Raw genomic sequence first — 25,144 nt, forward strand, 5'->3', positions numbered from 1 at the left:
CATAACATGACTTGACTGCTTCTTAGCCTGAAATTGCTTGAGCAATGGGAGTTTTTATGTGGTCAGAGAATTGATTTGTGTGATTAAAGAATAAAAAGATTCACTTTCAGTTTTGTCAGTGTACTTCATCTTAAGAAATGATCTCCATGGTCGCATTAAGAAATAAAGTATCTTTCGATTTGTCTTTGAGACAGTCGTACTACTACTACTACTACTACTGCTGTATGCAGATAGCTTCAGTTTTTTGTGCAACATTTTTCGATACCTACCACTACAAATTGTGCTGCCACTTGATACAATACAGGTGCGTGGACTTCTGTTTAATAGCAGAAATTATTTGTTTATTTTGGTCTCATAAATTTAAGGCTGTGTGATTGCAAAGAGTTCCCCCACTGATCTCTCATGACTCCAGTTCAGCCTGGAAGTTTCTGCAACACTTGTGGGAATCGAGATTCAGGCAGCAGCAGCCTGGTCAATCAGCTCCACCTCCACAGGGAAATGGTCGCTGACAGCCAATGCCTGAGGGAGATGGAGAGAAAGCGTAGTAGGTTTCTCCTGTTGCACAATTTCTTGTTAGTCCAGCATAAGCATATAGAAGATTGCTTCGGTTAAACAGAAAACAGGCTTTTCCATGTAAAACATGATTTAGTATGTTAAAAAAATATATATATATATATATACTCAAAAGGTCGTCAAAAACATTTTTCACTTGCATCACTAAAGGACTACATACAGTACTGGTTTTACATTTCAGCCTTTCAACCAAAACTGCTGACCATTTTCCAAGTGTGTGCATTAAAAAAGAAAAAAAAAAAGATTAGACGCTTTATTTGGGGCTTTGAGTAGGACTATTACTCGGCTGATCTTGGTTTTGAAGCCTCGAGTTTGCCATTTTGGTCGTCGCCATCTTGGCTTTTTGCAACCGGTGAGCTGGAAGTGACCACATTTGGACTGCGGAGGAGTGACGTAGAGATGCAGTATACGACTCTGGTAGCGGTAGCGACATGTCAATAACAAGGTTGCCATGCCTTCAAGCTGACCCTGGAATTCAGGGTCTGCTTGAGGGCGTGGCTTGAGACCATAATCCAGGGCTTGGATTATGGTCTATTTGACTCTAAATGGACCATAATTTACTAAATGAACATCATGATGTATTGAAGAAGACTTGAACCTAGACACTGAGATTTACAGTGTTTACTGAGGTAATAAATCAAGTGAGCAGTAGAGTCATTTTCTCATAGACTTCTATACAATCAGACTTCTTTTTTGCGACCAGATGGCCTTTAGAGAGAATGCAAGTTTAAGGCACTTTTGCATTGGCTTCACTTTTCAGAACCGCAGCCAACCCGAGCGCATGAATGCAGCTTCCTAAGCATTTTAGAAGAAGTAGGTTGCTTTAAAGTGCACTGGGATCATCTTGTCTCACTCAAGGACGCTTTGACTTGTGGATAGAAGGAGTCAGTGATCATATAGCCAACGTTCTAGAAGACAACACGCTCTACCCACTTATTAATAGGGTCAAGAAAAAACGCGATCCCCAGCCGGTTTTAAGCAACTCCTACTAGACCCTGCCTTTTTTACTACATTGCAACTGATATTAATTCTATCATAGAGGAGATTTAAAGCTAAAGTTATCTTTACCAGACTGTGGCTGAGTTTCAAGTCCACCATGTAGTTGTAGACCTCAGCGCTGCCGGGCACCACTCCCTTCATCATGTCATCAGTGACCACAATCCTGCAGATACAGGAAGAGGGTTGGAATTAAGAGTCTCTGTGTGGCATGTGATGTGTGTACATGCAAGTGTCTATGCATGTGTGTCCACCTGTCGTAAGGGCAGTTAGTGTGTGACACCGTGGTGTCGGCCTCGTCGGTGATCAGCCAGTGGAAACTCTTGTCCGTGAAGAGGCGGATCTGCTGCCAGTCGGAGCCTGATACGTAACTGCAGCCTGTGTTGAAGTCGCCCAGCAGCACGATGTCCTGCAGGGAGAGCAGAAATAGTTTCAACCACCCACCATCTCATATTTTTAACAAATTAATCATCCTTTGCACTCTTTTTTTTCCTGTGTTTTCTGGAGGAGAGCATTCACATTGGTGTTCCAGCGGGCGCGGACATCAGTCACCACATCAAAGAGGGCGTCGGCTTCCTTCACAGCGGAGTCTGGAGAGGTGTGCTGGGGATCAGAGCAAAGTTCCTCACAGCTATAAAAAAAAGGAGGAAGGAGTGAATGAAGGGGGGAAATGTGTGAAGGAGGAAGTTGAGATTTTTGGATATGACAGAAAAGAGATGCCAACACTGCCAACATTTGTCTGACATAAATACTGTGTGACAGAAAGAATTTACAAGTCTTAGAGGGGTTTTTTTAGGGGCATTCGTGACCAATAGATCTGTGACCTCAGAATCTCACACAAGTTCTCAGTTGATTGCCTAATAAACGAGGTAATCGACATCACTGGTGACAGAGAAAAAGCGGACTTGCCACACTCCCCCCGGGGCCTACCGGTTTCTTTGGAGGTGAACATGACGACGAAGGGCTCTCGGCTGAAGGTGTCCGTCCCACATGGCTCGCAGCCGTCGTCGTAGGTGTAGTTTTTAGCCACGGACACCGTCTGCTCCCTGCAGAGGAGAGATGCTACTTGACCACATCTGTCGCTGTCTGTAAAAACTTTTACTTTTGAACAAGTAAGTCCTGTGCCTTCTGGGGCCGACCACTAGGGGGCAGCTCAATCCTGAAAGGGTGAATGTGGTGTGCAGATGTGTCATGCCTTTTTTTTTCGCCAAGGAAAATAATTTAGGTATAACTGCCATAGGATAGGACAGTTCTCTGACACGCTTGTGAAGGTAGAGGTCTTCAGTTGGTTTAAATCTGAAACCTCACCACTAGATGCCACTAAATCCTGCCCACTGGCCCTTTAAGTGAATTCGTTGAGAAATTGCATTCAATGCCACGAAAAGCAGTCAAAAGTGTAGCGTTTTCACCAACTTCAATCTGCTAATATGTATATTGAACCGGCTTTAATTAAACCTGTGGTGAGAAGTAACTAAGTACATGTACTCAAGTACTGCACCTCAGTACAGTTTTGAGGTGTCTTTGAGGTACTTGAGTGTTTCTATTTGCTGTTACTAAATACCTCTCTACTCCACTACATCTCAGAGGCAAATGTTTACAATTAAGGTTACTTACTTTACTCACTGTTACTTTTCAGATTGAGCTTTCACATACAAAACATATGACATACATTATAATATATGACAAATTGTTACAGATTAAACTGCCCCAGAGCATATCAAGATGTTAAGATGAGCTCCACTAAGACCAGCTACAACGTTAAAATCAACATTAATAATCCAACAATGTAAGTTTGTTTTCTGGTCACTGATGTGGGGTCTCAACGTAGGATTTCTTACAACAGATCGGTTGTTTTTGCCTCTCTCTGTTTACCTGTAGAGGAAGAGATATCTCTCCTTGTAGGAGCTGCGACCCAGAGGCTCGCTGACGATGTGGCTGTACCTGAACTGAGGAGAACCTCTGTGAAAACACACACAGATTAAATCCTAATTTTGTTTATCTTACATCATAATAAATATCATTATCATAATAATAACATGTGCGTTTTGTAAGGTGCAGTCTAACTTGTTGACGTGCTCCATGAGTTTTTTGGTCGCTGACAGATCGCTGTCTCTGACCTCCTGGATCAGGATGATGTCATAGCGATGGACAATCTGAGAAACACAAAACACGTATGTCCTAAACATATTATTAGGGTTCTCGTAACAGTGGTGTCTTATTATATGAGTTGATTCATGTATGGTTCTCCATAAAACACACAGAAAACACAACTTAAAGAGGGGAACCAACAAGTCATCTCTTTTCCCGTAATGATGAATGTCGGTAGTAAAGGGGCACTTCACTAATTCTACTAGTTCAACTCTAATGTTTTTTTTCACTCGACCCTATACAAATTGTTTCATTGATCAGCTGTAATCAAATAACAACGAACACCAAAGTAAATTTGTCATGTTTATTCTTTATTTAACGCTTTCTTCTTGTTATGTTTTTGGCGACCCCTGTGGAAGAAAGTGGTATTGTTTCCAAGGACCAGAGTCTCTTTAAAGGATCCTTACAGTTGATCTCTGGGAAGTATTACTTTAAATACCTCTCAAAACAGCTGTATGATGTATTCTGGAGGAGAAAATGACCCTTATGATGTCATAGTGATGTCATTAGGATCATATGAGCTCGGGCTTGGACAGTACAAACTGAAAACATGCATTGCAAAGTGGGAAAGTAGAATTTAAAAGCCATGGATATTTACCAGACAAGGAGGGTCTGGAGAAATTATAAAATGCTAACGGTTGCATTGTGGGAAATGTAGGATGCATTTTTTTGTTTTTGTATTTAATCTACCTCTTGTGAGTCTCCCCAAACTCCACCGTTCAAATATATATTGTCTTTACACTTCAAATGTGGGTAATTGTAATGTGAAACAATCTGAGAAAAAAAGAAGGAAGAAAGAAAGAAAGAAAAACGTTTATATTTATACAGTTCCCGACCGTGCTGATGATGTTCATGAGAGTCGCGTTGGAGGATTTCTTGTCTCCAAATGACTTGATGTTGAAGGCTCCCAGCAGCAGCAGGGAGGTAGACAGATGCAGCAGGGCCGACAAGAGGCCCAACACACACACCCAACGCATCCTGGGCCAAAGAGGTCACATTAGTGTGAATATTTAAAATACATCATTATAAATCTTGATTTTATGACACATGGACAGAGTAATAATAGTTATACTGCATGCTAGAGGAGCCTGAAAGACTCTCTGCCCAGCTGTGGGAGTCAGAGACGCACCAACACCTGCACCCCTGGACACACGACAGCAGAATCTCTATTCCTGTAAGTTTATCTCACTGCGAGTCGTTTCATGCGCTGCTGTTTGCAGAGGGGATCCTGGGTAGAATATTACTTCCAGCATTGTGGGAGAATACATTTTCCTTTTACCGTGGTTACACTGGTGCGAAGAGGATTCCGGGTACAAAGGTTGTAAAATATCATCAGCTCGAGTGTGGTGGCTTTTTGTATTGGTGATCCAACATAAAATGTGACTGTAAGTTACATCTAGTCAGCCAGATTAAAAACCATAAACTGTGTTACTGTGACATAAAGTATGATCTGTGCATAGTGTTAGATAGTCTGCAAGAAAGATGATTCTCCGCGACAACAAACTGTTTTTTAATATTGTAATAAATAATTCATCCATGTTACTGTGACGAGAAAAAACATTTTAGCATGAAAGAAGAGTCCGAGGTGCATATTTACCTGCTTCTGTGAGTCGTGTGGGGAAGGAGAAGGCCTGTTGAGAGCAGGGCACAGAGGCTTTGCTTGTGTAAATCCCCGGAGGCTCCTCTGCAACTTCTGAGCAGAGCCGTCGGTAGTGTCTAATCAGGAGGTTTTTATTTACCTGCACAGTGCATGTGACCGGGTCAGGCTGGAGGGGAGGGGTGAAGAGAGGAGGTGTGTTGCAGGTGGGGATCGAGGTTTTCAGGTCAAGGAGGCCCGTTCGGCAAAATTGACTCTCACAGTGGTTTTATGTGTCGGCTACAATGTGTCAGTCTTATAATAGAAATTCAAAGAATTCCTGATTTTGATTTGATTTAGTTTCTAGAATTATTCAACTCAAATTCCAACTCACTGTGTTGATAGGTAACATTTGCAGGGCTCCACAGCAGGAGCGGATCCATTCAGGGCTCAGCCCAAACCTAAGAGGGGGCCGGGGATGGATTGTAAACTATTCATGTCAGCTATATACATTATTTTACTAGCCTTATGAGATAATGGACAGCCTAAAAATCTGCACATCATTCCCAAGGAAACAATCATCCTGCAGAGCCCACATCCTGGTTTGTTTTTAATTGTTCAAAAATAGGTTTCAAGAATAATAATGCTCTTTACGTTAAATTTCACCCCACTTATGTATGTAGGTATGTAACTTAAAAATAGTAACATAAGATCATTGTACCATTTTTTAGGTGCCTGGAGTGAAAATAAATCCTCCTCACCATTTGTTGTGTTTAAAAATGATGAAGAATTTGGAGAACAATTGTTCATCTGTCCACTTCACAGACCACGCCAGAGCGACCACCAAGTCCATGATGAGGAAGCCAACCATCGACAAGCTGACGTCCAACAGAGACGCCGACATCAAACACTTTGGAAACTTCATCACCAAAGACTCCGTTCAGAAGTCGCTGGGCATGTATATGGAGATGCTTAAAAAGAGAAGGGGCTAGAGGAGAGAGGGGAAACTAATAGAATGATACATGCGTTTGGGGAGTTTGTGACGCTAGTTGAAAAACGCATCTGCCTTTGGTGTCACGTGTTCATTTGTGTCAATTGTGCTAAGATCATTGAGTACAGCTCCCTGCAGCAGCTCACCTTCACTGTTCAACCAGCAAGCTCGTGAAACACTCACCATAATAAGTAGTTTGTTTGTTTCACTTATGTAGCAGAAAGGAACAACTGCATTTGGTTGCTAACCCTGTGTTGGACAATGACAATAACTTAACCTTGAACCTTGATAGACACCAGTGATTCAATGACAAAAATGTTTTCTATCCAAATTTCTAAATACTTTATTTAAAGTTACATCAATCCGTTCTAATTTACCATTAAACCATATTTTGTGAAATATTCAGTATGCTAGTTAGCCAAAGCTTCACAGACCTACTGTGCCCAGTTACGGTTGCTAAGCTGTGATTGGACATTTGCTTTTCGGGGGAGGTCTTTAGCGAACAGTCAGTTATTGCCACAGGCCGGTCTCCACTGAGTGCCTCGCATTACTGTAACTTCAAGAGCCATAACTAATGAAAGTAACTCTGGGAGCATTTGAACAGCCCACAGTGGGCGATGCCTTTGTGATCTCACAGTTTTATTTACATTTAGCCTGAAATATCTGAAGCAATGATAGTTTTTGTTGTCAGAGGATTGATTCGTGTGATTAAGGAATGAAATGAAGCTGTTAAAAATCACATCGTCACTTTCATTTTTAGCCGTGTACTTTATCTTTAACAATGATCCTCATAAAGTCTCTTTCAGACGTACTGCTACTGCTGCTGGCGTCACGACATGCAGATAGCTTTAGTTTATTGTGCAACATTTTCGATACATACCTCTGAAAATTGTGCTGCTACTTGATACAATGAAGGTGAAACATTGAAAAAAATGACAAAACAGAATAGCAGAAATAATTTGTTTATTTTGGTCTAGTCAATTCAATGCTGCATGGTTGCAGCGGGTTGCACCCCCATGAGTCATCATTATCCAAATTCACCGTGGAGGTCTCTGCAACGGTTTTGGCTGTCGTGATTCAGGTACTCTTTTACGCCAGCGTCACCTCCACAGGGAAATGGTCGCTGACAGCCAATGCCTGAGAGAGAGAGAGAGAGAGAGAGAGAGAGAGAGAGAGAGAGAGAGAGAGAGAGAGAGAGAGAGAGAGAGAGAGAGAGAGAGAGAAAACATTGTGGGTTTCCCCTGTGGCACAATTTCTAGTTGGTCCAGCTTCAGCAAGATGTCCTCGGTTCGACAGAAAACAGGTTTATTATGTTTTGTAAAACTCAAGTCATCAAAACACCCTCTTCACTTACATCACTGAAGGACTACACACAGTACTGGTTTTGCATGTTTCAGCACCATCAACCAAAACTGATGACCATTTACCAAGCATGTATGTGTGTAAGTTTGCTTTAAAAAATCAAACAATTGAAATAAAAAAAATAAAAATGTGCTGCATTATTTGGGGCCCTAAGCTGAACTATTGCTCAGCTGGTCTGGGAATTTCTTTAAGTCTCCTTCGGTTGCCTGGCAACTGCTCAAAGGAAAGAAACAGTCCAGCACATAACCTTCCGTAAAATCTGATTATTTTGTGAGTTTTCGAGGTGCGTGGAGGTGGACTTTGATACACTGATGCGCAATAATCATGCTCTTCTTGGTAAAACTGCCCTGTGTAGGTTTAGGCATTAGACCTTGACTAGTTTGGGCCAGTATAGCCCATTGGTCAGGGCATAGAACCTGAACAACTCAGGCTACCAGTACCTCGGTGAGCATGGTTGCTGGCCAATCCTTGCTCTTGAATGGCTGCGCAGGGCGGGTCTTGCCAAGAAGAACACTGGGATTCATAACAACGTCTTACTGACACCTCCTCGTGTTCACAATCTGTTTCACCTGTAACCTCCCAACAGGGATGTCACCGTGCATTGACCAAGCCGTCACTATACTTCTACATCACTGCTGCAAGGAGAAAACCATTGAAATGGAACAGAAGTAGAACGCAATGAACGGTTTTGTGTTCATTTGACCAGCACAAAAGAAAATTGTGATTTTTGATAGTTATGGTAGCTTGTCCTTCCCTGGAGTGGCGGGGAGTAAGACCCAGAGCTGCTGCTGAGCTCATATTCTGTAACCAGTGTAGCATTAAAGCATGCTGGAACTAGCAAGCTAGCCACTTAGTCAGCTGTCCACTAGTTAGCTAGCTAATTAATGCTGGTTACAATAAATGATCCATGGCAATAGCGATGTGCTTTCCTACGCTGTGACAAGAGGATGAAACATGAAGTGGTTTGTAGGATTTAATCACTGCAAGGAGCTACTCTTAAATACTCATGACTAAATCATTGCTTTTACAAACTTGTATAGAATTTGAAAAACAAAAAAATTCAGATCAAGATTAGAAGTCATTCATAATTGAGATACAACTAAATATCGTCTCTAGAGCAGCAACTGTAATGTTTATGTGCGCGGCCTTTGGGGGAAAATGAAGGAACCAACAACGCCACCTGGGGAATCACACCCCAGGAAGTTTAAGCTTAACCGTAAGATATCATTTCTTTTAGAATTGTTAAGGCCTACAGATTCATTACCATTATGAGACAGAGACATATTTCCTAAAAATTAACCAAAGGTTTTATTTAAGGAATCAAAGAAAATAGTCAAATTTGCAGGGATGAGAGCCGCGGGGAGGGAATAATATTAATGGACAAAAAAATGACTGGAACCAGTAAGGGATCTTAAATAATTATTACATATTAAGCTATAAAGGCCTTACTAAAAACTCTAAGACTACATTATAATATAATATCCTAAAATGTCCTATCCATCATAAACTAAGCAAAATGGCGGGCTTTAAGTAGAGGCCACAAAATAATACAAATGACCACCTTATATATGGGGTACTAACATATGCAGTCACTCATCGACGGCACAACGATGATGGAGCTTCTAAAAGAATTTCCAACCAACATGTTAGTCCAGAGTTATTAAAGGCAGCTGTATTTCATAATGGTTGGCATGTTCCTCTCATTTCATGTCACTTCACTTCCTGCCTTTGTGTGTTTTCCCGCCACAGTGATTGTCTGCCCCGCCCCTGATTGATCCCACCTGTGTCCCATCACCTACACCTCCCCACTGTACTTGAACCCTGTGTTCCCCTGTCTCTGTGCCGGTTCATCTTAGTCCTTTGTGTCCAGCGTTTCAGTGATTCTCCTAGTGTTATGTTCTCTGCCAGTTTTTCATCGACTACGTTTTTTTGACTGATCCATTTGAGTGCCTTTGAGTCCTGTTTGTCCCCGTGGTTCATTGATAGTATAGTATCAGTCATTGATTCTGTCCTCCTGTCTGCTTCGTCTCAGCCAGCAGAGAAGTTCATAAGGAACTAACAGAAACAGACTGAGGACAGACAGCTTCGGTTTTAGCATGTTTGTAAAAAAGAAAAGAAAAAGCTTTTGGCCGATCGTTGTGTTTGTTTAAACATAGCAGCGGTGGAGGAGAGGCTGCAGACAGAGCAGATTGAATTAGGTTTCACTTTCGTTTACATGTTCATGTTCGTTGAACAGATGTATTGATAAAGTTTTGGATTTTTCCTCTGCAGCCTCTGTGCTCTGTATGCTGACTTAGTTCCATGTGTGCGTGAGTGTCGTTGAAGGATGGGTGATCGTGGCTAAGTGGAGAGCAGGGCCGCCTTTCAATCAGAGGGTCGGCGGTTCGATCCCCCGGCTCCTGCTCTACTAGTCTCATGTCAATGTGTCCTTGAGCAAGACACTTAACCCCAAAATTGCTCCCGTAGCTGCGTCTACGGTGTGTAGATAGATACTGAATTGTAAGTTGCTTTGGATAAAAGCGTCTGCTAAATGACTGTAATGTAATGTAATCAGCCCTGACAGACAGAGCAGAGGAGATGCTCCCTGCAGCGTGATAATAAACTACACCGAAACATTACAACGTACTAATAAAAAGCACCAGTAACGTTGGAGCTTATCACTACCTTTAGTTAAAGAAAGGCTCATGGCGGTGCAACATGGCGGACTCTGTGGAGGAGGACCCGCTTCCTATAAAGATAAAAAATGTCTTTTTCTAAGCGAAGTAAAGCATAAGCCTTCTTAGTTTCAGTCATTATACAGTAATAAAAACAAATGTATGAATATTATGTTCTATTTCTGCCAATTAATCCACACTCTTGACATACTCTTCCTTTCTACTCATTTACTCATTTACTCTCTACACTTTGTAACCGTCAACCATCTGGTTGGAGGTCGACACGCTCTACTCACTGAGCTACAGCCGCCTCAAAATCAGAGAAGAGGTCAAACAATGTCTGCCACGCCCACAAATTATGTAGTCGACATCGTCACATTTGAGGAACGGTCCTGGATGATCCACCTTTTTGATCACTGATTCTCCCTTGCCGTGGAAGTATAAATTTAAACCGAAATTAGCCCGCTACAACGGCCACGATGACAACGGCACACATAAAAATGTGAATTCTATTATTGAGGAAAATTAAAGCTAAAGTTGTTTTTACCTGCGGCAAGGTGAGACCAAAGGCCAACATGAAGTTGTAGACCCCAGCACTGTTGGGCACCACTCTAGTGTTCATGGCACCAGTGACCACAATCCTGCAGATACAGGAAGAGGAGTGGAATTTAGAGTCTGTACACCTGTGTGTGTGTGTGTGTGTGTGTGTGTGTGTGTGTGTGTGTGTGTGTGTGTGTGTGTGTGTGTGTGTCCGTGTATGTGTCCGTGTGTGTGTCTGTGTGTGTGTGTGTGCATGCAAGTGTGTATGTGTGTGTGTGTGTCCACCTGTCGTAAGGTAAGCCTGTTCGCACTGAAGTGGCCGCAGCGTTGTTGATCAGCCAGTGGAACTGCGGGTCCGTGAAGAGGCGGATCTGCTGCCATCTGGGGGGCGTTACGTAAGTGCCTCCAGCGTTGAAGTCGCCCAGCAGCACGATGTTCTGCAGAGAGAGCAGAAATAGTTTCAACCATCCCCATCTCGTATTTTAACAAATTAATCATCCTTTACACTCTTTTTAAAAAAAATTCCACCAAATAATTGGTTTTGCGTGTTTTCTGGAGGAGAACATTCACATTGGTGTTCCATTGATTGATGACATAAGTCGCCACGTCATAGAGGGCATCGATTTGCTGCACAGCGGCTGTTGGAGAGGTGTGCTGGGGGATCAGAACAAAGTTCCTCACAACTATAAAACAGGAGGAAGGAGAAAGGAGTGAGTGAACGAAGAGGGAAATGTGAGATGACAAGAGACAAGTTGATGTTTTGGATATGGCAGACATGATTCATATAACAAAAAAGTGAGCTCACTGTCTTTTAAATGTGGCAGGACAGAGTTGCCGGCCCTATGTGGCTGACATAAATACTGTATGGCAGTCAGAATTCAACTGAAGACAAAACAGTTTTTAAAGGGGCCTTGGTGACCAACAGATCGTGACCTCAGAATCTCTCACACACGTCTGGTGTTTAGCTCTCAGTTGGTCGCCTAACAAGAGAGGCAATCTACATCACTGGCGTCTGACAGTGAGAAAGAGTTATCGCTCTCTGTTCTTTGCCGCACTCTTTCAGAGCCTACCGGCTTGTTCGGAGGTGAACTCGACGATGAAGGGCGGGCGGCTGAAGCGACCGTAGAAACCGTAGGGAACGTCGTTGTAGATGGCGGATCTAACCACGGCCACCGTCGTCGTCCTGCAGAGGAAAGATAGTACTTAACCACATCTCTCACTAACTGTAAACACATTGCCTTTGAAGTAGTCTTCAAAAAGCGGTTAAAGCTCATCAACCCTTTCCTGTAGTCAGCTATTCACAGCATCGCTGGAGCATTTTCAGAAGTCATTTATCGGTCCTGTGACCACTAGGGAGCAGCTTGACCGGTCCTGAATGTGTGAATGGATGAATGTAATGTGCAGTTGTGTCATGTTTTTGGTTTTTTTGCCCAACAAATGTAAGTATAATTACCAAAGGAAGTCTGTGTTACTAAATACAGTTGGACCAAAAGGTATTCTGTATTCACCAGTATTCTTTGCAGAATTAAAATTTCATGATGTGTTTGGTGTTTTTAAAGTGGGCTATTTATATAGTAGCTAGTATGGTGGGCTATGCTGTATATTGTGCATGTTATGCAATTATGTGACACTCCATATGATATGGGAATTTCAAATGTATTTTATTTTTTCACAACACATCTGCAAGTAATTTGCATTCAAAAAGGAACAGTGTGTAGGATTTTGGGGGATCTATTGGCAGAGTGTTGTTTGAATGTTTTCATCACCTGAAGCTACGAATCGTTGCGTTTTTGTTAGCTTAGAATGAGTCTTTAGCTACGTAGAGAGTGGGTCTTCTCCTTCATGTTTCTACAGTAGCCCAGAATGGACAAACCAAACGCTGGCTTTTTGTGTTACCTGAAGGCGCCTGTAGTTCTCCATCATCTTTGTAAAAGGAGGGATGAGCGAAGGGGCGTTCAGTTGGTTTGAATCTGCAAACTCACCACTAGATGCTCCTAAATCCTGCACACTGGCCCTTTAAGTGCCTTTGTTGAGAAATTGCATTCGATGGCATGAAAAGCTGTCAATAGTGTAGAGTTTTGTAGTACGTGACACATGATCACCCATATTTACTGTAAACTCCGATCTGCTAATATCTGTACTGAACCATCTTTCATAAAAACCAGTGGTGGGGAGTAACCGTGTTGTGTGGATTATGTTGTGGAACAATCTGTGGATTAATCTGTGGACTTCTTGAGTGTGTCGAGATAAACAGCGATACTTTTAGGAAGAAAGGAAGTTGTTTCACCAACTTGTACGAGGGAATTGGATCAATAAAAGCTTTCTTGCTTTCACCTACGTCGGTGTGAGTTATGTGCATAGGACCAGAAACACGTGTCAACTTAAGGTTCACACTCTGCTACAAGTTTTGGACGCTATATACATGTACAATTTTGAGTTACTTGAACTTGAGTGTTTCCATTTCCTGTTACTAAATACGTCCGCCCCACTATATCTCAGAGGCAAATATTTACAATAACTTCAGTTTACTTCAGTTACTTTACTTAAGGTTACTTTTCAGATTGTGCTTTCACATACAAAACATATAACATACATTATAACATGAGGCATTGGTACAGATTAAATTAGGAAATTAGATCAATTAGTTCAAATTGGCTCCACCAAGACCAGCTAACAATAATAATCTAGCATTGTAATCTATTACTCTGACAGGGCCCAGTCTGCTGCATTATGTGGTTATACTTGTGATACTTTACGTTTTTCTGATAATACTTATGTATTCGATGTTGAATGCTTGTAGTTGAGTATTTTAATTGTAATGTTGGCTACTTTTACATAAGTAGTTTTCTGGCACTAATCGCTGACAATAAGGACAAAGACACTGTGCAGATCTGAAGTATAACTTTAAAAGAGAAATAGTTTGTTTTCTGTTCACTGATGTGGGATCTCAACGGAGGATTCCAACAGAGGATCGGTTGTTTTTGCCTCTTTCTGTTTACCTGTAGAAGAAGGCATATTTCTCCTTGTGTACATTAGGACCCAGAGGGTTGCTGGCGGTGTAGTCGTACCTGTGCTGACCACACACACTGTGAAAACACACACAAACACACAGATGTAGACCATCATTTTGTTTGTCTCAAATCATAATGTGAGTTCATGAGCCGTCCAACTTAACTTCTACAGAAGGTCACTATATTCTGTGTGTAGTAATATAAGCACTATATAAGGTGTGTGGTTAGTCTAACCCGTTGACGGCCGTCCTGAGTCTGTTAGTCACTGTCTGATCATTGTCTCTGACCTCCTGGATCAGAACGATGTCGTAGCGACAGACAATCTGAGAAACAGAAAACAACACATATCTGATTAGAGTTCTTGCGGCAGTGCCGTCTTATTATATTAGTGGTCTGTTTAGTTTCGTTCGATTCAAGTAGAGTTCTCCTGAAACTATTGCAATTGAAGGGAGGCCAGATGTCGAGTAAACCTTGTGGTATTTTAACGTTACTCAGCGCTGTTCAAAATATATCCTCTTTATATTGATGAGATACAGTCTTAAAAAAAGGAATATTGGATGCCAAAAAAACAAAACATTTTCAGACCGTGCTGATGATGTTCATGAGAGCCGGGTTGGAGGATTTCTGGTTTCCAAATGTCTGGATGTTGAAGGCTCCCAGCAGCAGCAGGGAGGTAGACAGATGCAGCAGGGCCGACAAGAGGCCCAAGGCACACACCCAACGCATCCTGGGCCAAAGAGGTCACATTAGTGTGTATATTTAAAATACATCATTCTAAATCTTGATTTTATGACACATGGACAGGTAGCATGTAATAGTTATACTGCATGCTAGAGGAGCCTGAAAGACTCTCTGCCCAGCTGTGGGAGTCAGAGACTCACCAACATCTGCACCCCTGGACACACGCCAGCAGGATCTCTATCTTCTATCATTATTCTGTCACCCTGGTCACACTGTTGTGGAGGTGATTCTTGGTACAAAGGTTGTAAAATACAATGTGGTGAACTTTTTATTATCCTATACGCATACTGTTGCCATATTTTACATTTAGTCAGCCAGAGTAAAAACCATATCCTGTGTTTATTGAATCATCTTCACCTTTAAAATAACATCTTATTAAAGATCAAGCAAAACCAGTCCCTGTGTATAATGTTAGATAATCTGCAAGACTTGTTCTCCAACTGTGTAACAAAAATAAGTTCAAGATTATTAATGCTGTTAACACTTAATTCCTAGCCTAATTAAGTATGTTATGGAATTCAAAAATAGTAATAAGACAATCTTTGACTTTTTTTCATCCTCAACACTTGTTGGGCTACGGTGTCAGAATGATGAATACAGTTTGAGAACAAGAAGATAAAATATAGGATGATTGTTTCCTTGGCAACTCTCATGTTTTTCCCGAAAGATGTATAGATTTTAGGCGTTCTATTATCTCAATTTGCTTGCGTGCATAAAGCTGCCGTAAATAGGGCACAAAAAAATGACTGGCCCCCCCACCAGGTTTGGGCTGAGCCCCGAATGTTTACAACGTCTGGATCCGCCCCTGCTGTGTGACATTTAGAGTGTGTACTGCTAAATGAAATACATTTTCTGTCAGCTCCCATGTAAAGGTTGCATGCAAACGCATTGAACCTGACAGTAGGTGTATGTGGAAGAACTTTTTGGGAAAATATTATGGAAGTAAAATTCCAAAAAACAATATTTGCAGTATGTTTTGTGGAAGAATTTCACAATTGATATATAATAAATCTGTTAGGCACCAACCACTGAGAATACAAGCATGTACAATATAACTTAGATAGAGCATTTAATGGCTCGTGTTGGTTTTGTGTTTAGAAATAATAAGATTTCTAAAATTATAAGAGAAATTTACTTTCAAACCTGCACCTTAAAAACTTTAATTTGTAAAAAACAAAAATGCTAGCATTGTGTAGCTACATATTTGAACATGTGTTTACATGGAGAAAGAGATCATTTAAGTGCTTATATTTACAATGTAAATCACAATATTAACATTAGAAGGGTTATTAAGGATTATTATCTGATAATTCCACCGGTCAAAGCACCTCTTGAACTAGAGTGTACAGATGATCAACAGAGGCTATTTTTAGCTGCGGTGTTCACGGTAGCAGTGAGAAGGCAACAGATGGCGTGAATATGTGATAAAGGGAGTTGATTTGAGGTCATGTGTGATGAAATCTCTCTCTTCTATTGAGTCATGTTTACATGGTTTTCACGCCAAAATGAAAAATAATATCTCCCATAAAAACATGAGGTGAACCAAACTACAGCCTGGAAATATAACATGTGTCGTCTTAAGACACACTTGTTTTCTGAAGGCTAGACTTACTTATACACTTATTAATTTATTTTTTCAGAGGTAGATGCATTCTTAAATATAATCATCAATCAAGTTTCACATTGTTTCCAAATTCATTCATATTTCAAAAGATGGGCAGAGATGAGTGTGATGATGGGTGCGCCATTATTGAGACCTCAGAAAATGTTCTATTGTGCTGTGATGGATGGAATCAGTAAGTGGCATTTAGTGGTGGAATGAGTACATTCACTCAAGTAGGCCTACTGTACTTTTGAGGTACTTTTACTTGAGTATATCCATATCTCTGCACCGTACATCCATTTTGTGCTCCTGTGTATTTCTATTCCACTACAATTCAGAAGTATGTATTTTTTACTCCACTTTATTTATTTGACAGCTTTAGTTACTTTGCAGCTTCAGATTGTTAAAACAAAAAAAACATTGATAAAATATGATGTATTAATATTGATCATGCTAAATCTCAGCATATACATTTGTTACAATTAGTTTTGCCTTTACCAGCTGCAACATTAGTAACAATTACACATAAATCCATCAGTTATGATAATCCAGTATTATAAAATACATTATAATGAAATGGGACATTCAACACAATGAATAGCTACTTTTACGTTTGGTTGTTTAAGTAAATAAGCTATATTTTGATGCTACTTTTTTGAATGCATGACTTTTACTTGTAACAGAGTATTTAAACCCAGTTGTGGGCCATCAGGGCCAGCAAGGCCTTCTCTGCTGGCCTAGACAGAATCACAAAGTTATGCTATTTTATAATTGAAATTTTTTTCTTAAATACACTACATATATTCTAAATATTTTTTCCCATTAGCTTATTATCTCATTGCACAGTTACTGTCTTCCTCAGTTGCTCTGCTTAGCACCAAGAGGTCTTCAGACTGACAAGTGAATCTCTTTGCAGTTTAAGTAAATGGGGACGATACTGTTGATTGTCATAGTCTTCAACCAATCAGATCTTTAGTTTGACATGTTGGGCGTATTCTTTGACATGTCAGAGCCTTCTTACAGAACTACAAGTACGTCAGCATTAACGTGTGACTCGATTGGTCAGTGGGCTAGCGTGACTGTTGTGAAACTAGGTAGCAGAACTTTGTAGTAGTAAGAGTTCAAGTTTAAAGATATGTAAGACGTTTTTACGTGACATTACATTTTTAGCGTTTTGGCATGTTTGGCGGTGACAATCCCAATATCTACTGCTTCTGTCTAGCGGACATTTTCAGCCCTCAAACGCATTGAAACATATTCAAGAAGTACAACTGGGGAGGCTCCACTGTCATCACTGTCATCACTGTCATCACTGTCGTCCATGACAATCGAAAAGGACCTCTTGATGTACTGAACAAACGCGGTAATAAACTCTTTGTATTCAAAGAATTAATATTGTTCCCTCTGATGTGAATAATATTTGAATGGTGCCCTTTAGTGTGTGACAGAATGTGTGTTTTAGCGCCGCAGTGTTGCTGGAATGTGCAGAGGCCTGTTGTATTGTGTTATTTGGGTTTTCTACCTGCTTTGTTGTCATATACATATATGTGACTGGTTCTTTTTCTAATCATTTTGATTATATGCATTGTCCGTTAATGATGAAGCATCCCGTTATGCGTGTATTCATGTGTCTGCACTTAGTTAGTTGCATTTAGTGTATTTGTAGCCCTCGTAGGTGTTGAGCTTCATTTAACATTGTATTTCACTTGTCAAATGTTTCAGTGTTATGTGAATATGCAGATTTTTTTTTTTCACCTACGTTTTAGTATAATGTAGTGCTCGGATAGCAATTGGTTTTAAAAAGATATTTTTTTATATCTCTGCTCTGAGATCCACAGGTTTGAATCTCTTTCAAACTCACGGTCGTTGGTGACCGGAGGTGTCCCCAGGTCTCTCCTACTTTAAGAATGCATGTGACTATGTGTGTGTGTGTGTGTGTGTGTGTGTGTGTGTGTGTGTGTGTGTGTGTGAGATGGTATCAGTGATGTGCCGTGGTGTGAGCGTGCTGCAGCTTACTTCAGTGGCTGAATGATCTCCCCCTAGAGGAGACCCCTCTCTCTTGGTTTCGATGTCCCGTCCGGGATGGAAAAATGGAGCAAAATAAAATAGTTTTCACTTGTTTATTTAATTCAATTCAAAATATATTTCTTTGGATTCCAAATCAGAGAAAAAGTGGTCTACAACAAGTTTGCAACACCAGAAAAAGAATAAAACCTAAACCAGTGAGCAAAGTGTTTTGCCAAAAAGTCCGGAGATTGGTTAAATTAATTTTAAATTTAACACAGGTTACGACCTGCCGCTCCTCCTTCTTCTGCCTTGATCTTCTAAAATCGAAGGTATTTATCATCAGCTGAGCAAGAGCCAGAGGAAGTCCAGCCCTCTGTCTTGTGAGACAGCTAGGAGCGCTGTACTCCGCCCAGACAGGCTATTGCTCTGGTCAGGGCCTTACCTGACCCCCTTCCGTCTATTCTGACTTTCGTGACCCCCCCCACACACACACTCACACACTGTTACTCAGGACGTATGGCACATCTGCTCACTGTTAGGTACAAGACAATGGAAACATGATATCACAGTGAAAAACGATTATACAGGTTTGTTGCAAAGCATGGATTATATAACAGATTCACCTTTCAAATATATGTTCTCTTTGGCAAGGTTATTTGACTGCTACCTTTATGAGGTAGGAGCCCTATCCCTAAGCAATAAGTGGTAAAATATCAAGAATAAAAAAAGGTTATATGCAAAAAAGGTTATATCGGTCATATGTTATAAAAGGTTACCTTTGTCTGTATGTGTACGTGGCTAAAACGCATGAAACATCAAAAGAGGAACTGTGTGTGTATACGTGGCTAAGCACAGGCATCAGTAGGTCACAGATTCATGGTTAATCGTTCTGCCATCTGTTTATGTGTGTGCGTTTTGCAATAGGTTCAATGCTCGGCCATATGACTTTGCTATGTTGATGTGTGTGTGTGTGTGTGTGTGTGTGTGGGGGGGGGGGGGGGTGTTGCAATAGGTGTGTGTGTTCAATGCTTGGCCATATGACTTTGCTATTGTTGATGTGGGTGGCGGGGGGGTGTAGCAATAGGTGTGTGTGTTCAATGCTTGGCCATATGACTTTGCTATTGTTGATGTGTGTGTGTGTGTGTGTGTGTGTGTGTGTGTGTGTGTGTGTGTGTGTCTGTCTGTGTGTGTGAAAGTAACAGCTCCTTCCTATCTCCAGGCCATGGTCAAGCCCTACACCCCCGCCTTGACCACTTCGCTCTGCTGCCTCGGGGCGATTGGTTGCCCCGTCGCTCAGAGGTCCCTGCGGCCGATCGACCCGGTCACGGCTGTTTTCTGTCCTGGCCCCACAGTGGTGGAATGAACTTCCCACTGACATCAGGACAGCGGAGTCGCTGCCCATCTTTCGGCGCAGGCTGAAAACTCACCTCTTCAGGAAGTGCTACAATGAGCCTTCCACTTAACACTTATTGTATTGTATTAGCACTTATTGTATTCATATTAGTTCGTTGCACTTATTGTATTCGTATTAGTTTGTTTCTGCACTATACTTTTGCTCTGCTTTATGCTCTTAGCTGCTTTTTAAAAAAAGGAGATACACTTATGACTTCTGGTGACTAGTAGTTCTCTTGAATACCTATGTCAAATACAATTATTGTAAGTCGCTTTTGATAAAAGTATCTTGCTAAATGACTGTAATGCAATGTCATGTAATGGGTGTTGCAATAGGTGTGTGTGTTCAATGCTTGGCCGTATGACTTTGCTATATGTTGACGTGTGTGTTTGTGTTGCAATAGGTGTGTGTGTTCAACACTGGGCCATATGACTTTGCTATATGTGTGTGTGTGTGTGTGTGTGTGTGTGTGTGTGTGTGTGTGTGTGTGTGTGTGTGTGTGTGTGTGTGTGTTGAACTGCACTATGTGTAGAACACTGTATACAGCTGGCGCCTGCTTTGGAGCGCCACAGATCCCTATGTCTTCTCCAAGTTACATTTCACTAACAAGGACCACACCAATAACAATATGAGTTTCAAGAGGTTTATTGCATGATGGAATGATTGTTAGATTTAGGAAGCAGAAGGGGTTGAGGGATGAAGGGGTCGAGGGATGAAGGGATGTAAAGGATGGGGTCGAGGGATGAAGGGTAGGGGATGAAAGGGTGTAGGGAAGAATAAACAAGGAGGGTAGAGAGGGTTTTAGAAAGAAGGTTGGGGGAGCGATGGGGGAGCAATGGGGGAGCGATGGGGGAGCGATGGGGGAGTGATGGGGGACCGTTGGTGTCCGGTGGCTGGCGGGAACGGGGGGAATGGAGACTGTAGAGTGGGGGCCGTCGGTTCGGAAGCTCTGGTGGTGCAGAGTCCCCCGTTGTTCCTGTAATCCTGCAGGAAAAACTGCACGAGAGAGAGAGAGACAAAAACAGGGTTGGAGGGAGGGATCAGAAAACTGTATCGAAGAGGAAGAATCAGAATCAGCTTTATTGGCCATGTATGCGTATGCAAATAAACAAGAGAAATATAAAAAAAACATGAAACAAGGACAACCAAAAAAAGTAGAACAGATGTAAGTATAAACATTTAACGTTTAACAACTATGTACAAATAAATAAAATATGTATCAAAAAGTATATATATATATATATATATATGAACATAAACCTCTACAACAACGACAGTGGAATTGAGGTGATAGTGCAAACAGAGGTGGTAGTGCAGTATATCTGATTAATTGTTCTTCAGAGTGACGGCCAGTGGAAAGAAGCTGTTCCTGTGTCTGGTGGTTTTGGCGTACAGAGCCAGAGGGGAGGAGTTGGAACAGCTTGTGTCCAGGGTGTGAAGGGTCTGCAGTGATCTTTCCTGCCCGTTTCCTGACTCTGGAGATGTACAAGTCCAGGATGGAGGGCAGGCTGGAACCAATGATCCTCTCTGCTGACAGTCCGTTGTAGTCTGTTCCTGTCCTGTTTGGTGGCCGATCCAAACCACACAGTGATAGAGGAGCAGAGAACAGACTGGATGGTGGTGGAGTAAAACAGGATCAGCAGTCTGCTGGGCCTTTTTCCTGATGGTGTCAATGTTGGAGGCCCACTTCAGGTCCTGGGAGATTGTGGATCCCAGAAACCTGAAGGTCTCCACAGCAGACACAGTGCTGTTGAGTATGGTGAGGGGGGGGCAGTGTTGGGGGGCTCCTCCACTGTCATCTCCACAGTTTTGAGCCTCTTCAGCTCCAGGTTGTTCTGACCACACCAGAGGACCAGCTGTCCAACCTCCCGTCTGTACGCAGACTCATCACCGTCCCTGATGAGGCCGATGACCGTTGTCATCGAAGTGAACAGGTTCGTTGTGCTTAAATACTTTGTGTTGAGCTGTGTTCGAGGCGTGGTGTAATGGTATTTTTTACGTAGTATATATATATATATGTTTTTACTTAGTATATATTTATATTGAGTATATTAGTATATGTTTCTACTTAGTATATATTTATATTGAGTATATTAGAATATTGTATGCATGCATAAGTACTTCTGCTCTGAACTTTGTTGAACTGCACCACTGTGTCTTTGTTGTGGGAAAGAAGTATTCTCTCTTGCCTGTTCACATAGATAACTAACTGTGTTTTGAGAATGTTGTATGAAAATATCCCAGCGCCAAAACCTTCGGGCCGCTTGTTTTGGTTGCTGGCCGTTTGTTTTCACTTGTTGTTCCTATGTCTATAACATTGGCCATCAGCCCCCACCTTTGCTCATTCTGCATAAAGAAAGCTTGTTCATTTTTTTCGAGGTTCTTCCTCACTGAGACTGTACGCATTCTGATGTGATGATTGAACCTTTTTTGAGCAGAAAATAAATATACAGAAGGGAACCTCTGGTCTTTGGTATTCTTTATTTCAGCAGCAAAAGACTCACGCAAAGCAGGTACAGGATATTTTTTTTCCACGACAGTGGTCCCTGTTCCTGAACTAAGTTTATAAAACTCAATTTATTTATTTTTTTGGTCTTTTTGTACATTGTTTTGCTATAGTGTGTTCTAACACCTACTGACCAGGGCAGTCTATCCAGAGGAATTCGTAAAAAAATATTTTTACAGACCCTCTAACAACTGTAATTTTGCTACTTTTATTCCAGAAAAAGGTTTGAGTATTACTTATTGCATGAATATTGATTGCATTCACAATGCTGGCCACTGGAAATCTGGAAAACACCTTGGTAGTTCTCGTGTGCCACCGTCGACACACCGGGCGATAATTCCATATGACAATTTATCGCCTTTTTAATGAAATCTTATCGTAATGAAATCATACGGTATGTTGAGATATCGTGATACACAATTATGTCCTCTTCATTGATAATAACACTAACATACTAATTCAGATTTCTGTGCACTAGAGTTCTTAATTAAATGAGAAAAGTACTTTTCACTTGTCAATCAATCAGTCAAACTTTTATTTCAGACTCAGGGTCCAGATAAGACAGGACATTCAATATAATAAACTACATACAAAAGCACATTAAAAGTACATAGGCCTACCAATGCCTTACAAAGAGACAGTTGTACCAATGTCTCCACAACTGAGATTAGTAGCGTGTAGTACTTATTTCACACAAAAGTATACAAGACCATGTGGTTCACTAACAAGAACCACGCCAATAACAGTATGAGTTTCGAGGTTTATTGCATGATGGAATGATTGTTAGATTTCAGAAGCTGAAGGGGTAGAGGGATGAAGGGTAGGGATAGAGGGATGAAGGGATGTAGGGGTCGAGGGATGAAGAGTAGGGATAGAGGTAGGGGGATGAAGGGGTCGAGGTAGAGGGATGAAGGGGTCAAGGTAGAGAGATGAAGTGATGTAGGGTCGGGATAGAGGTGGAGGGATGAAAGGGTGTAGGGGTAGAGGGATGAAGGGGTCGAGGTAGAGGGATGTAGGGTCGGGGTAGAGGAATGAAGGGATATAAGGAAAAAAACAAGGAGGGTTGTAGAAGGGAGGTTAGGCGAGCGATGGGAGACCGTTGATGTCCGATCGCTGGTGGGAACTGGGGGAATGGAGAAGGTAGAGTGGGGGCCATCTCTTTGGAATCTCCCCAAAAAGATCCCCAAAAAAATGACAAACTCGGATGCCGGTGGCATTTCTGATGTAGGAGAGGTACCGACGACCAAGAATCGTAAAAATGTGGGCAGGAATTCCTTGGCTCGAAGCGGTGGAGGCGGCGCCAATGCGGAAAGGATGGCCCGAGTAGACTCAGGTGGTATTCCAGATCTGACTAAAATATGGCAAAAGTGGTGGGCAACCCAGGACCGCGTGGCCCCTTTGCCTGTGACAAACAGGAGATCTTGCAGGGAAGTTCATCTGGCCGGACTTGAGCTTGGGCTTGAGTAGTCGCAGATGGGTTCGTACGGACTTGGGTATGAGTCTTTTCGGAGAGGTAGGTGGGCTGGAGTGGACCGTATTGGTTGGTCTTGCGGCATTTGAGGCGGTAGACGACTGTCGGTAGGATGGATGTGATGTCTGATGCGGTAGCGTGACGCGACGGATGGTGGTTTGAGTTCGAGGTGGTGAACTCAGAGCAGCGAAGGAAGCCGGCCAGAACGTGGAATTTAATACTTTGTCCGTGAGAACAGATAGCCTGAGCAGAGTTGTGTTGCCAGTGCTTGAAAAATTGGAAAGTTGTGCTTTTAAGCAGACTGATGCAAAGGCGTGTTGCATTGGATGATTGCGTTCTTCGTTTGAGAGAACTGTCCCCTCGGAGAAGTGGGATATGAAGAGACTGTCCGAGCGTCAGAATGGTGAATCGCGGTGGTTTCGCCCATCGTTCAAGCGCCTGGAACTCTGCCGAACGGGAGAGCGCCGGAGAAGGGATGAGGAGGATTAGGTTTGAGGGGTCGGATGCCGAAACCGGGATGTCCCCCCGGGCTGTTGGAAGGCGGGGGCGGACGACTTTGGAGCTGATGGAAAATGGTTATCGAGAGCCGCCGAGAACGTGGATGGCTACATGCAGCCGAGGTTGCTGGCAACGAAGCGTGGTGAGAGAAGGAGGGAGCTACGGGACTTCAGGATAAGGCTGGTTGTCCCGAAGGGTTGAGAAAGAGCCTTTGAGCAAAGGTAAGCGGTTTTAAGATGTTGCTTGTTTTTCGGACATCGTATTGAAGCTGAGTTGAAGTTTGTTGTCGTCGTACGTGGTGTTGAAGCTGAGCCAGAGAGCGTTTGCTCGTCTGTCCTGCATCTTGTTGAAGCTGAGCCAGAGAGCGTTTGCTTGTCTGTTGTGCATCGTGTTAGAGCTGAGCCAGGGAGCGTTTGCTAGTCTGGATGTAGGGTAGGGGTCGAGGTAGAGGGATGTAGGGTAGGGATGGAGCGTTGCTCGTCTGTTGTACGTCGTGTTTGAAGCTGAGTCAGAGAGCATCTGTCGTACGTCATGTGAAAGCAGAGTCGAAGAGGAAGTGAACGGGTTAGTTGTGCTTAAATACATTGTGCACAGGAAATGAGCCCTGTTCTGGGCGTGGTCCCTGTTCCTGAACTAAGTAATCCTTGAGAGGCTTGAACAGCTAAGGATTGTGGAGAAGATGGAGAAATCAGGCCACGATGACGATGGATATTGCAGAGATACCTTCCTATGCCGAAATAAACACTGTAAAAAGGGAGGAGGCACCCCAGACCACCATTTCTTTCTCTGCCCAAAAGGAGAAGTAAGAAGGGGTGAGGATGAAAGAGTGGAAAAGGCAGCAGAGGTAAAAGCAAGCTAACAGAGGAACAAGAGGAGTTATTGTCTGAACTTTCCCCAGAACTAGCAGAACGGTGCAAAGAAGCTTTCGCCAACAAAACCGCAGTTACAAACAATGCTAAAGACCAGTCAGAGCTTTTAGAGAAAAAGGGGCTGTCTGAACTTCCTGTCATCATGATGCTGATGGAGGTCACTGCAAATGCAGGGCAGAAGATTGGGACTCTGGTTGACCTTGCA

The 25,144-nt window shown here is 42.3% G+C and overlaps 1 protein-coding gene and 1 pseudogene across 1 annotated transcript; both read right to left on the reverse strand.

The window, feature by feature from the left end:
* Window positions 1-299: 299 nt before the first annotated feature.
* On the reverse strand, window positions 300-5,427 carry LOC137892104 (deoxyribonuclease-1-like; annotated as a pseudogene).
* A 1,803-nt stretch (window positions 5,428-7,230) lies between these two features.
* Window positions 7,231-18,590, reverse strand: LOC137892112 (deoxyribonuclease-1-like). Its single transcript, XM_068737034.1, has 9 exons — window positions 18,212-18,590; window positions 14,437-14,578; window positions 14,086-14,174; window positions 13,840-13,926; window positions 11,911-12,023; window positions 11,411-11,523; window positions 11,126-11,277; window positions 10,848-10,941; window positions 7,231-7,421 (listed from the first exon to the last, which is right to left on the reverse strand). Exons 2-9 carry the CDS (start codon window positions 14,575-14,577, stop codon window positions 7,374-7,376), a joined length of 837 nt encoding a protein of 278 aa, XP_068593135.1. The 5' UTR covers window position 14,578; window positions 18,212-18,590; the 3' UTR covers window positions 7,231-7,373.
* Between the last annotated feature and the right edge of the window lie 6,554 nt (window positions 18,591-25,144).

Source organism: Cebidichthys violaceus, unplaced genomic scaffold (assembly GCF_023349555.1).
Source record: "Cebidichthys violaceus isolate CVI_PGR_0920_01 unplaced genomic scaffold, fCebVio1.0.p SCAF_75, whole genome shotgun sequence".
Taxonomy (NCBI): Eukaryota; Metazoa; Chordata; class Actinopteri; order Perciformes; family Stichaeidae; genus Cebidichthys; species Cebidichthys violaceus.

Excerpts from the sequence above, each read along its gene's own strand:
- LOC137892112 (XM_068737034.1), bottom strand. The coding sequence starts at position 14,577 with ATGCGTTGGGTGTGTGCCTTGGGCCTCTTGTCGGCCCTGCTGCATCTG. Across the intron at positions 13,927-14,085 it reads CTCAGGACGGCCGTCAACGG|TGTGTGTGGTCAGCACAGGT; the intron begins GTTAGACTAACC and ends GTGTTTTCACAG. Across the intron at positions 11,278-11,410 it reads TCAATCAATGGAACACCAAT|AACATCGTGCTGCTGGGCGA; the intron begins GTGAATGTTCTC and ends CTCTCTCTGCAG.